Source organism: Chrysochloris asiatica, unplaced genomic scaffold (genome assembly GCF_000296735.1).
Source record: "Chrysochloris asiatica unplaced genomic scaffold, ChrAsi1.0 scaffold00017, whole genome shotgun sequence".
In the NCBI taxonomy this organism is placed as follows: Eukaryota; Metazoa; Chordata; class Mammalia; order Afrosoricida; family Chrysochloridae; genus Chrysochloris; species Chrysochloris asiatica.
Window position 1 is genome coordinate 12,013,061 of NW_006408535.1, and position 11,988 is coordinate 12,025,048.

An 11,988-nucleotide genomic window follows, 5' to 3' on the forward strand; every position below is an offset into this window, starting at 1 on the left:
ACGGGAGAAAGATGAGGTGTTCTGCTCCCGCAAAGATCCACAGCCTCAGAAACCCTGTGCAGGGTCACTATGAGGGGGAACTGACTCCACCGCACTTAACAAGCAAGCAAGTCTGTACATTGATTTATTTTAATAAGGAACTATTCTGATTATAGTTCGGCCTTTCCCCCTTAACATACTGCTTTTGATGATATCTCTAAACTTTACAGCAAACCTTAATTAAGGTTTATTAAATACTTAATAATTAAATACTTAAATCTTAGGCAGCAAAAACAAACAACATTCTAGTCCTGTTTCCTGAAAGTAACTACAATCTCTATTCTTAAAAAAATTTTGGGTTCTTCTCAACTAGAGGAAGATAAAAAAAAAAAAAAAAAAAAATTTGGATAAAGGTAACAAGTGTAAAATTGCTACAATTTGATGAACTTGACCTGTACTTACGGATTTAGTAGCTCAAAATAAAACCAACTGAGAGGGAAAGAGTCTTCACATCAAGTATCAATCATATCTCCTCTGTATATAGGACTAATAGGGACAGGCAACTTAAACACTGGCTATCTAAAATAGGGGGGCAGGTGTTATAAAGGCAAAGTGATTGGCTTACAAGTTTTCAAGAAGGAGTTTAGTTTCAGAGTGTGCGGGGGAAGGTAGAATCTCCACTGAATAGTTTTCATCTTGTCTAGACAGGTCTGGTGAAAGGAGATTGGAGGTAAGATTCTTATAATTCAATAGTAATTATTATCATGACTAATTGCGACTGTCATAATCGTATGGTAGAAGTTTTGTAACAAAAAGAGGGAGTGGTTAATCTTATAGTCCAGGACAAGAGGCCCCTAGGACCATCAAGGGAAAAGACCACAAGAGGAATGGGGGACCCTATCCAGAGAAGCAGTGACACCAGAGATGAAGGCATAGAGAGATAGAGCAGCTGAGGACTCTAGATTCATGGAAAGAGAAAGGCTGTGTGCTGGCAGCCAGGAGGCAGGCTTGCAGAATGTGGCCTTCAGTTGTTTAAATTATTATATATTCATGAGTGTTTTTGTGTTCATCCCCAAAACAAAACAAAACAAAAGAGGGAAGAGAAGCAAACACTGTTGAATGATGATGCACGGAGGGCATTGTAGTCATTGCAATGAAATCATGGGTGTAAAACCCATGTTCTCCCATTTGAACTATCATTCAATTCAAGTCACAATAAAAACTTAAAAAAAAAAAGAAAATATCGGTTCTTTATTGAGTACCCATTAAATGTGTTACTAAGGGGGTTTCATTAATTTCTTGAAGCTCCCTTATATCTTAAAACTGAACTTCTTGAAGCCCCCTTATATCTCAAAACTGAACATCAATCATACTTATCTTTTTATTTAAAGTCTGTGATGGCACTTGAATGAGAAATTGTAAAATAAAGGCCTTGCCTTGTTGCATGCCAGTTTACCATTAACGTAAGTTTGAAAAGCACAGTTTACTTTGCTATCTATTATGTCACATAGGTAGACGAATTTCTGGCTGTTAAGTTCCCTGAAACCCAAGGAAATTGGTATTTCTGTAAATAAATTGAATAAAGTTACAATTTTAGGATAGTTGTGTGTCACTGAGTCAGTTCTGACTCACAGGCTACTGGGTTTAAACTGCTGTCCTTACGTTAGCAGTCCAGTGCTTATCCTATAGTGCCACACCAGTGCTCACAATTTCAGGATAGTGACCATTGAAAAGTTTGTACATATTAAAGGCTTAATGCTAAAAACTGGAGGTAAACAAGACAAGGTTCTATGTTTCCAAAAAGCAATGCTTTTATTTATACAGAGTCTGAACCACTTCAGGGCTAGGAGGACTGGAGAGGTTCTTTGTCAATCCAGGGGCCTCCACAATGTTGGTCTGTTTTTACCACATCCACTGGCAAGTGGCATCATGGATTTGGTACTAATTATGTTTAGTCTCTCTCAGCTAGAGCAACAAGGTGGGTATCAATTTCTGCTTCTGTAAGAATCCTAGAAGGCAACAGGGAAAAGAAAAACAACTATTTACTTTTAAAAACCTTATGTTAAAAGGAAAATTTCAAGCAGTTATGTTTAATGAACTCCTTGCTATCAAAAGACAATGTATGTATCCAAGAATGTCATCACTATCAATCTATGGCCAACTTTAAAAAATCTATACACCTACCCCTCCTTCCTATTCTGAAGGAATTCCCAGACTTAGAGAATCCATCTATATATAAAAGTACTTACTTCTTTGATACCAATCCAGAATTAGTTTTTCTGAAAACAAAGCCTTTTTGGTTGCAGCTATGATATTTAAACTGAGTAATAGAAAGTAATGTATTCTATTTCAGACCCTATGTTAACATACAAATTCAATTCCCTGAAGAGTCTAGTAGCAAAAGAGACTTCATAATGAACATGCTTTTTTATAAATGATGTTTTCCCAGAAGGGAACCAACTGCTTGGCAACCTTGTTAATGTGACCAATATTCACCTGACTGTTTAACTAGAGGTAATTTTAAGTAATTTAACTAGAAGTTGATGCTTATGAAATGTATCAACAAATCGGGCTGCTAACCTCAAGGTCAGCAGTTTGAAACTACCAGCAGTTCCTCAGGAGAAAGATGAGAGGCTTTCTGCTCCCATAAGGATTTATAGCCTCGGAAACCCTACATAGGCTCACCTATGAGTCGGGACCGACTCCATAGTACTTAACAACATTATAAAAAATCTAATTTCAGACCTTTACTATCTATTTCAGTAATCAATGGAAATGAAAATTTAAAGGTCATTATAGGAGGTGGACTGAACGGCACTTAACAACAACATAGGAGGTAGAAAGGAGCTCGGTAATGTAGTGGTTACGAGTAGGGATGTTATCTCAAGGTGAGCAGTTCAAAACTACCAGCTGTTCCACGGGATAAAGATGAGGTTTTCTGCTCCTATAAAGATTTACAGCCTTGAAAAGCCTATACGAGGTCGCTATGAGTCAGAACGGAGCCCTGGTGTGCCGCTGTGGGTTAATGTGCCAGACTGCAAGCCGTTTGTACTGCAAAATTGGCAGTTCAAGTGCACCAGCTGCTCGTTGGGAACCCTATACAGGAGAACTATAGGGCAGAACCGACTCCATGGCACATAACCACCACCATAGGAAGTGGACTCCTGGTGTGGTGCTGTAAGATCAGCACTGGCCTGCAAAACTACCAGCATCTCAGAAACCATATACAGGGTCACTATGAGTCGGAAGAGACTTGACAGCACTAGGAAAAAAAGAAAACAAGAACTGTTTCCCAGTCATTTGCAAGAATTTGTAAACTGCTTCTGCTAAAAAGGCAAGGAAAAAATAAGCAACCATTTCTTACAGGAAAAAAAGTTGAATGGACTCAATTCTGGTTGTCATTTAAAATATTATATTAATACTTTCCTACAGGCAACAAAAAGAACTAGAAAAATATTAACCAAAGTTTTAAGGTCTGCTTAAACAGTTTTTTCCCATGCCCAGGTGTCCCTAAGGTTGTGATCTACAAGCAAAGCACGCAGTAGTTACAGTGCCTTGCCATATAGCTCCTTGCATCTGTGAATTTGAGTATTTTCACTATTCACACAAGAGCTCATAGGGTTGCTGGGAGAACTGAATAAGCTGGTATCTATTAAGCACTCAGTATGGATTTCAATCATGGAGTTGTAGACTATTGTGTGGGAGTTAGTCTCTAAGTGAGTAAGAATAGGCATCCAGCATCTATAATTTAATTAGCTATATTCAAATTTGGTGTTTCTCCAACATCTCCAGATAGAGGTCTAAGGTATATCAGTGTTTCATATTACTCTTCCAAGCTCCACTTAAATAACCCATTAATAATCAAAGCTCTACCTGAAAAACTTGAGGGACTTTAATTACTGTTGGCCTTAAAATAAAAATCACTTCTGCTTACTTTACTCTGGACCCAAAAATGGTTATTTTATGTCACTCTTGGTAATAATATATAAAATCATGCTGAAATGAGGCGAAAACCTTATGTCTGTCTTAAAGAGACATTCAATAAATTTTAAAACAGATCTCTCAGGTGGTGAAGAAAAACACTGTCATCATCATTAAAAAATATTATTCCCGCAAGTATAGGACAAGTGGATCCACACCCCCACCTTCCTAGTCTGAACTTCAGCACCTGCAAAATTCTTTAAGCACACTGTGAATGATTCACCTGAATTTAGGATTTTCAACTGTAACTACTCCAACTTCAATTTCAGAAGGTTTGAAATCAATTGACAGCACAGTAGACAGGCATGTAATTGCAGTCTGAAACAAAAAGCAAAGGAAGATACATTAATTTTGAGAGATTCTAAGGGCTTCTCAATGCTTTTTAAAATTGAGTTTATTCAAACCAAGTATGAGTTAATCTGAAGCAATTCATTTTTGTTCTGTATTTTCAGCGATGCAGTTCTACAGTCATATGTTATTAATAGATTGCACAACTGTAGTATGTCACCTGCCAATAATAAGAAACTTGTTTCTACCAAGTCAAACCCCAAATTAAAGTGATCCACCAAACAAAATAGAACTTAATACAAAATGGGTTGTTTAATGATCACTCTACACTGGGCACACCATGCTCGGACTTGGCTGATAGAGGACAGAACAACACTGATACTCCACCTTTAGAGAATTTATAGTAACAACAACCTGAGAATGTTTTAAATGATATAGATATGGTTATTATTTATGTACCAATCATGAATTGCAATTAGGAAAACACAAGAAAACAAAAAATTTAAACATATAAACAGGGCACATATGTCTTCCAGATGAAAACTAGCTTTACATTTTCTATTAAATATAAAACATAAGAGGAGGCCTCAAAAAGTTTATGGAAAAATTCCTTCTCTTTCATTTTCCCACTAACTGTCTGAAGCCCCTGGTACTGTCAGTCAAACATAAAAGGAACAGACGGTAATTTTTCCTTTGCTATTTATCAAGAAGCATGTTGTTAGTCTTCAGAAAGGCTTTATCCCAGATATCCATCCACATTCAAAATCTATTAAAAATGTTTTTAATCTCTTGGCAGTAGCTAAGAGACTTCTTTACAATGTAAAGTTACTAAATATTTGTATGAGAATTTGAGCTTGTCTTGTCAATTTAATATTTTTGAACCATAATGAGTAATAATTCTCTCAAGAAAATGGTTTCATTGTAAATCTTAGCAGATTTAATTTCTCTGCCAAGTCATCATGTAAGTATATTATTTTGTTATGAAGATGGTTCCCTCAAATGCATTCCTCATAATTTGGTGTTTGGCTGTTTTTCCTTTAGGACCGGAGAGCAATATTGACTTCCTCTTTTTACTTTCGCTTATGTCTCAAGTACAGCAACCATACTGTAAGTCTTTGGGACTGGTTTTGATTATTATTTCTATTGTCCTATTGCATTATCTCTTTTGTTGAAAGCTAATTCAAATACATTACAAACAGAGATTAAGTGAATAAAGCAGTCCTCTTGTTTCCATGTCAGCTGAAGGACATCGATTTTACTATGAAATCAACAGACTTAGATCTCAAGATCTTCAATATTCTACAGAGCACAAAAACACCAGTTCCTTTTTGCTAACTTACTTCAACTGTCTGCTCAAATGTCCAATCAAATTTTTTCTTCACTTTTTTTTCAAGGAAGCTGATTGACTCCGTTTGTTTAACTCCTGCTGCAGTGGCTTTAAACCCACAGTAGTAACCTGCAGGGTCACACTTGTACACCTGAGGGCCTTGTTCTTCATCGATGCCAATTAAGATCATACCTGAAAAGAAAAATAAGATCCTAATTAAATATCTTGAAACTTTAATGCAATTTCTACTTTCTTGGTGTTGTCACCATCAATTTTAATGTGTTTTGATTTAAGAAAACTGACATACAAAATTCAAGTTCATCATAACACATAAACTAGGTAAGAATTGAATTTCTAACTCACAAAAGGATTTATCACAGCTATTTAAGAAATCACTTGAATTATTATAAATTTAATTTCCAATCCTTGCTATCACCTTTGACTCCTAATATTTCAAAATGTTGCCTGCTCAAACAAATTTGGAAAACATACTTTTAATATAATCTCTTTTGGAGACAAATGGTCTGCAATAGCATATTCCTCTGCTGCAAAGTAACCTATTTAGCACAATAGTTCTTAGGAGAAAACAAGAAACAATTCTTTACTACAGGTTCTTGCTAGATGAGTAGAGTTTAAAGGGGCTAAGGAGTCCTGGTGTGTTGCTGTAAAATAAGCATGGCATTGCTAACCACAAGGTTGGTGGTTCAAATGCACCAGCCACTCCTTGGGAATCCTGTAAAGGCCTGCTATGAGTTGGAACGGACACAGCTGCACTTAACAAGAACATGAAGGAAAATCAAGGCAAAAAGGAATAGCATGGAGCCATGAAAGGGTAGGATGCACTACAGGATGAGAAGAAGATCTGAACAGTGCAGGGGCTTCAGATGAGAGAGGAAAGCAGTACAAGGGAAACTAATGGGAATATTTATAAAATCGCATGCACTGGTTCCCCTATAGCCCAGGAGGAAGCAGTTTTTACTAGGGAACCTGAAAATTAGGTTTTAAAATGGCAACTCATTCAGCCACTTGGAAGCCAGAGTAGGAAAGGGTGAGAAGAAAGAGGTACACCAGGTAGGCAGCAAAGGTAAGTCAATAAGGAAATGAAGAGGAGATAGGGGTAAACTTGATGACTGAGCAGAGCATCAGGGACAGGGATGCAGACGTTAGGAAAGATAAGGTGAGGACAGAAAACAGTAATGATTTTAAGAGCAAAGTATCTGAGGGGTACTGAGGACGGAGTGATTGTCACGAAAGTAATAAATGAAGCGATGATGGAGGTGGGGTCACCCAAGTAGACCAAAGAGAAGATGCAGCAGAGAACCCTGGTGATCAGCAGAAAAGAAAACTGAGGAAGAGGAAGCATATCATTGAAGGAATCAAATGAAAAGCAATTTTTTAAAGTGAAAGGTCAACAGGGTCCAATGCTAAATAGAAATCAATACAGTGATGCCTTATTCACACATATGAATAACACAATATTAGAAACAAGAAAGCACTGAATTTCTAAAGCTAATTTATTGCATTAAATCTAAAATCAAAAAGTCTTATCCCTTTCCCAATGAAATTTTACTTGCTTTTAAAAACAGAAATTTATTCTAAAAATAGAATCACAGCCTTGTTCTTTAGGTTGGTCAAAATAAACAGTTATATTTTCAAGAAGCCTAATTTAAGCTTTCCCATGAAATAAGTAGTCTAGACTTGCAAGTACCAACTCATAGCAACCCTATGCACAACAGAACAAAACACTGCATGGTCTTGCACCAACCTCACAATTATTGCTACTACCACTGTGCCAATTCATCTTGTTGGGGGTCTTCCTCTTTTTTGCTGACCTTCTACTGTACTAAGCATGATGATGTCCTTTTCTCCAGGGACTGGTCCCTTCTGATAACATGTCCGAAGTATGAGAGACGAAATCTAATAGCATCTAAAATTTAAACACTGATATAATTGTCAAACCTATCCTTCATCTTTGATGTATAATGAAAATTTCCCTACCTTATAAAATTTCAAAACTAATGTTTGGAACCCATCAATGATTTGGGAGACTACTTCATATACTTACAACAACCAAGAGGCCTCATTTCAGCATTCTGTGTGTAGACCTGAGAAATATCTGCAATTCTTTTACATAGCATGTCCACAGGAATCTCATAGCCATACTTGTATTTCCAATTAGCTGCCTCATAGCGAGCCCTCTGTACCTGGGACCTGCTGTCAGCTGATAGGATAAAAAACAAGGTTTTATTCCTTTTGAAGGAAAGAATGAATCTCAAAGACAGACAATTTCCCCACTACATGTATATCTATTATGATTAGGAAAGGAAAAGTGGCCCACTCTGGTCAATAGCTCAGCAAAAAAAGACATGACTTAAAAATGAAAATTTTTAAAAAAGGTTTTTATACATAGCACATCCATTTTATGCTGAGCCTTTCATTAGCTGTTAAAATAGTTTCTACAAGTGTAGAAACTATTGTAATAACTCTCAAAAGAACAAGCTTTATGAGAGAGAATGTTTATCTGATTTTGGGGGTGGGGGGAGGTGTGAGTGTAGTCTTGACTATTTTCCTTGTTTCAGAAAACAAACGCAAAACAATTTTTAGAATTCTTACCCATTTCTAACAAGTGTAATAATTACCAGGTTTGAGAAATATTAGTAGATCCTCTTAAAATATTAACTATATCTACAATAAGAAAAATCATGTGAGATATGCCTTAGTCCAGTTTCCCTGACAGTGGCAAAAAGGCCTAATTCCAATACATTGTAATTTCAAAACTCACAATACTCTGAATCTTGGAAAACTGCAAACCTACTCATTAAGTTCCTAATCAAAATGAAAACAAACAGACCAAACCCCATTGCTATCAAGTCAATTCTGACTCAACAGCAGCCCTACATGGGGTTTCTGAGGCTGTAACTCTTTATGGGAACAGAAAGCCTTTTCTCCTGTGGAGCCGCTGGTGAGTCTGAAATGCCCACTTTGCAGTTAGCAGTCCAGCTTACCCGACAGTGCCCCCAGAGCTTTTCCAAGTCACTAACACATGCAAAGCCACTACCAGAGTCAATCCCGACTCAGGCTTTATGGAAGGAGACAGCCTCATCTTTCTCTCACAGGGAGGCTGGTGGATTTGAACCACTGACTTTACAGTTAGCAGCCCAACACCTAACCCACAGAACCAAATTCAAAAAACATTTTGAAAAAATGTAATGTGAGGCTTGTGTATCTAAGTAGGTGTTGAGTTGGTTACCTGTCATTCCTGTCATCACACAGCCAATGTTTTCAGTTATCTTGAATAAGTGAGTCACTGTGCTGGAATCCAATAATTTGTCCTAATGAGTAAAATAAATAAAATGATTTAAAAAAAATTATAATCTTTAGTGTAGCTATTAAAAAAGTGATACTATATAACTATAACTGCATAATAATGTCCCATGTTCATTTAAAGGTAAATCTAATGGGGGGGGGTAGGGGGGAGGAAGTCAGGTAGAAATCTGGAGTTAGGCTAGGTCTAGGATAGCTAGGCCCAGAACTTCACTTAGTGTTAAGGTTATGATTAGGGGTTGGGCTTGGGCTAGGAGTAAGTCTTGGTCTAGTTACAGTTAGGTATTTGAGATCTACTTGATTTCCTATTTGGAAGTTCTATAATTATATTATTTCCTGTTTTTACTTTGAAGGGCTTTTTTCTTGATGTTGCAAACTTTTCTCTAGCTCCTTACTTTCAGTCTTACATGTTTCTTTTACTTTGAATACTTCTGTATCTGGATTGGAGTAGTGGTATGGTGCTGTAGGATATCCACTAGACCGATAACTGTAAGGTTGGTGGTTCAAATCCACCAGCTGCTCCTTGGAAACCCTATATAGGGTTACTGTGAGTCAGATCCTACTTAAAGGGACTTAACAACATCCAGGATGAGTTCTGGGTTATATTGTCACATGTTATCTCAGGTTATCTGCTCTTGTTGGTTCTCTGTCCAAAGAACTCCCTTTAGTGGTATTTATAAGGTTGGTCTGATTTTTACAAAAATTTAAAATTTCTGTTTATCTGAAAATGTCCTAATTTCACCATCATATTTGATGGGCAATTTTGCTATCTTGATTCTTGGTTGGAAATTTTTTTCTTTTAGTATTTTATATATATTATTTCATTGTCTTCTTGTGTACATGGTTTCAGCTAAGAAATCAGAACTTAAGAGTCTTATTAGTTCTCCTTTATAGGTAACTTCATTTTTCTTCCTGAATCTCAGGATTCATTCTTTGTCTTTGGAGTTTGTTATTCTCTCTCTGATTTTTTTTGGTCTCTTTCTGTTCTGAGTTATTCCTCTTAACTATATCCCACATACATCTTAGGCTCTTAGGCTTTCTTTGTTTTTTTTCTGATTGTTCCTTTAGCAGAGATTTGTCTTCAAGCCCATTAACTCAGCCCTTCCACTGATGCAAATCTATTTCTTTGCCCTTTCAATGTATTATTTATTTCTGAAGTCTTAGTATTATTCTTCTGGCTTTGTAATTGCTGTTTTTGTATGATTTCCAATTTTTCGTTTGTCAATTTATTTTTGTAGTGTTTCTCTGAATTCCTTTGAAGTTTTGTCTGTGTTTTCCTCTGAAATTTTCTTGGTCATTCTTGGTCTTCATTCTGAAGGTATCTAAATATCTTATTTAAAATTCCTTAGGCAATTCTGATACCATTTCTGCGATTACATTTTCTTATTTTGGTCACTTGTTTGAGGTACTCTGTCATACATCTTTGTATAAGCTGAAATTGTGTTTTCTCTGAGACACTGTGGTATTGTATTTATATTTAATTGATAACTGTATGTTGATGTGTTCTCAGGCATTCACCACCTGTATTCTGGTGGATGTGATAGAGAATGGAAGTGTGTACACAGGTCTCGTTCTCAGTTCACTGTTTGTGTGGGTTTAATTCAGGGCGGGTTAATGAGGCTTCAGACTTGGGGGTGGTACACCTGGTGTCCATCCCTAGGCAAAGCAAATGCTGCACAGGAGACAGAGAGACACTGGCTGTTAAGTGGGCAGGAGCAGGAGATAGCCATGTCTCTAGATAGATACCAGTGGTGGTGATGGTGGTTATGTGCCATGTAGTCAGTTCCGACTCATAGTGACCATGTACAGTGTTTCCAAGGCTGTAAATCTTTATGGGAGCAGAAGAGTGCAGGAAACAAGGAAAAACCTCACCTTCCACACTGACAACATCCTGTATATCTCTAGGCCGCTGTACTGACAGCTGCCTATAAAAGCTGAAGATGACAGTACTGCACCAGGCCAGCCAACAGGCCACCACCCATCTGTCTCCTCTCCAGCCATTCCTGCTCAGCTTTCTCTTCTAGTCAGCACTCAATTCATATCTCTGTCCCATTCTCTGAATCTCAAGGGTCCAGAATGACCATGGGGTTCTGTTTCACTTGATCTTTTGTGTCTCTGGTATAGAGAATCTGCTCAGTGTGTCTGTCTACTCCAACATCTTGCCCCGGAAGTCTAAAAACCCAAATTTTTAAAAAAGGAGAGAGAGTACCCATTTCTATACAATCTATTCCCTGTGAACAAGAACTGTACCTCACCAAAGATTGTCTTGTCCCTATGACAAAGGACTTTGAGATCCTAATGTGCTTATAACCATACCATAACGCTCAATATATTAATTGTCTGTTCAGTTAAATTGTATATAGATAGGTGCTCAATAAATATTTCCTGAATGACAGGAAAATAAAGTCAAAGCACACACAATGTTATGTTATATAGGTACCAATATATTTTTGTACAAACATATGAAAAATTCTTGCATTATGTTCAATAAGACTTGGCTATTCGGGAAGAATTACTTACAGGTACTTTCTTCTGTGTGACAATGACGGCACAGTCCTTCCCTCTGACAGCTACTGATGTAAGACCACCCTGGTTAATTGCCTTAAAAGCATATTCTGGAAAAGAGAATTTTTTTTTTTTTTTAATAGAATAAGTCACACAGATTCACACATGGAATAATATACAGTTATTTAAAAAAAAAAAAAAATGAAGTAGAGACAAATGAATGGAGATGGTATACCATCCAAGACATGTGAAGTTAATGATACCAAATGAAAACTGCAATCTTCATGAATGAAGCAGACTGCAAGACAACAGTATTAGCAGACATAAATAATGGTATAAGAATAAATTAATCAGAAAAACATACAATCACTAATCCATGTAAAGTACTTAATAAGAGCTTTAAAATACTTGAAAGAAAAATTAACAAGATTAAAGTGGTTAAGTGGCCATTACCACAATTATTGTTAAAAAGATTTTAACACTCCTAGTCAAACAATTGTTAGAAGTATGGACAAAAAGAGTGGGCATACATGATCTGAACTATGCCATCAATCACCTTGACCTAGCTGATACTTTTACAAAAT

General features: G+C 36.8%; 1 protein-coding gene across 3 annotated transcripts in view; it reads right to left on the reverse strand.

The window, feature by feature from the left end:
- Window positions 1–1,772: 1,772 nt before the first annotated feature.
- PSMA6 (proteasome (prosome, macropain) subunit, alpha type, 6) overlaps window positions 1,773–11,988 on the reverse strand; it is a 33,213-nt gene continuing 22,997 nt past the window's right edge. For 2 of the 3 annotated variants that reach the window (XM_006835344.1, XM_006835345.1), the window contains exons 2-7: window positions 11,420–11,514; window positions 8,826–8,907; window positions 7,641–7,796; window positions 5,589–5,767; window positions 4,184–4,278; window positions 1,773–1,988 (exon numbers count right to left, since the gene is read on the reverse strand). In XM_006835344.1, coding sequence (XP_006835407.1) covers window positions 1,931–1,988; window positions 4,184–4,278; window positions 5,589–5,767; window positions 7,641–7,796; window positions 8,826–8,907; window positions 11,420–11,514 — 665 coding nt within the window. In that variant the 3' untranslated portion in view covers window positions 1,773–1,930. The remainder of the gene's footprint in view (window positions 1,989–4,183; window positions 4,279–5,588; window positions 5,768–7,640; window positions 7,797–8,825; window positions 8,908–11,419; window positions 11,515–11,988) is intronic. The other variant, XM_006835346.1, reaches the window with a different exon arrangement.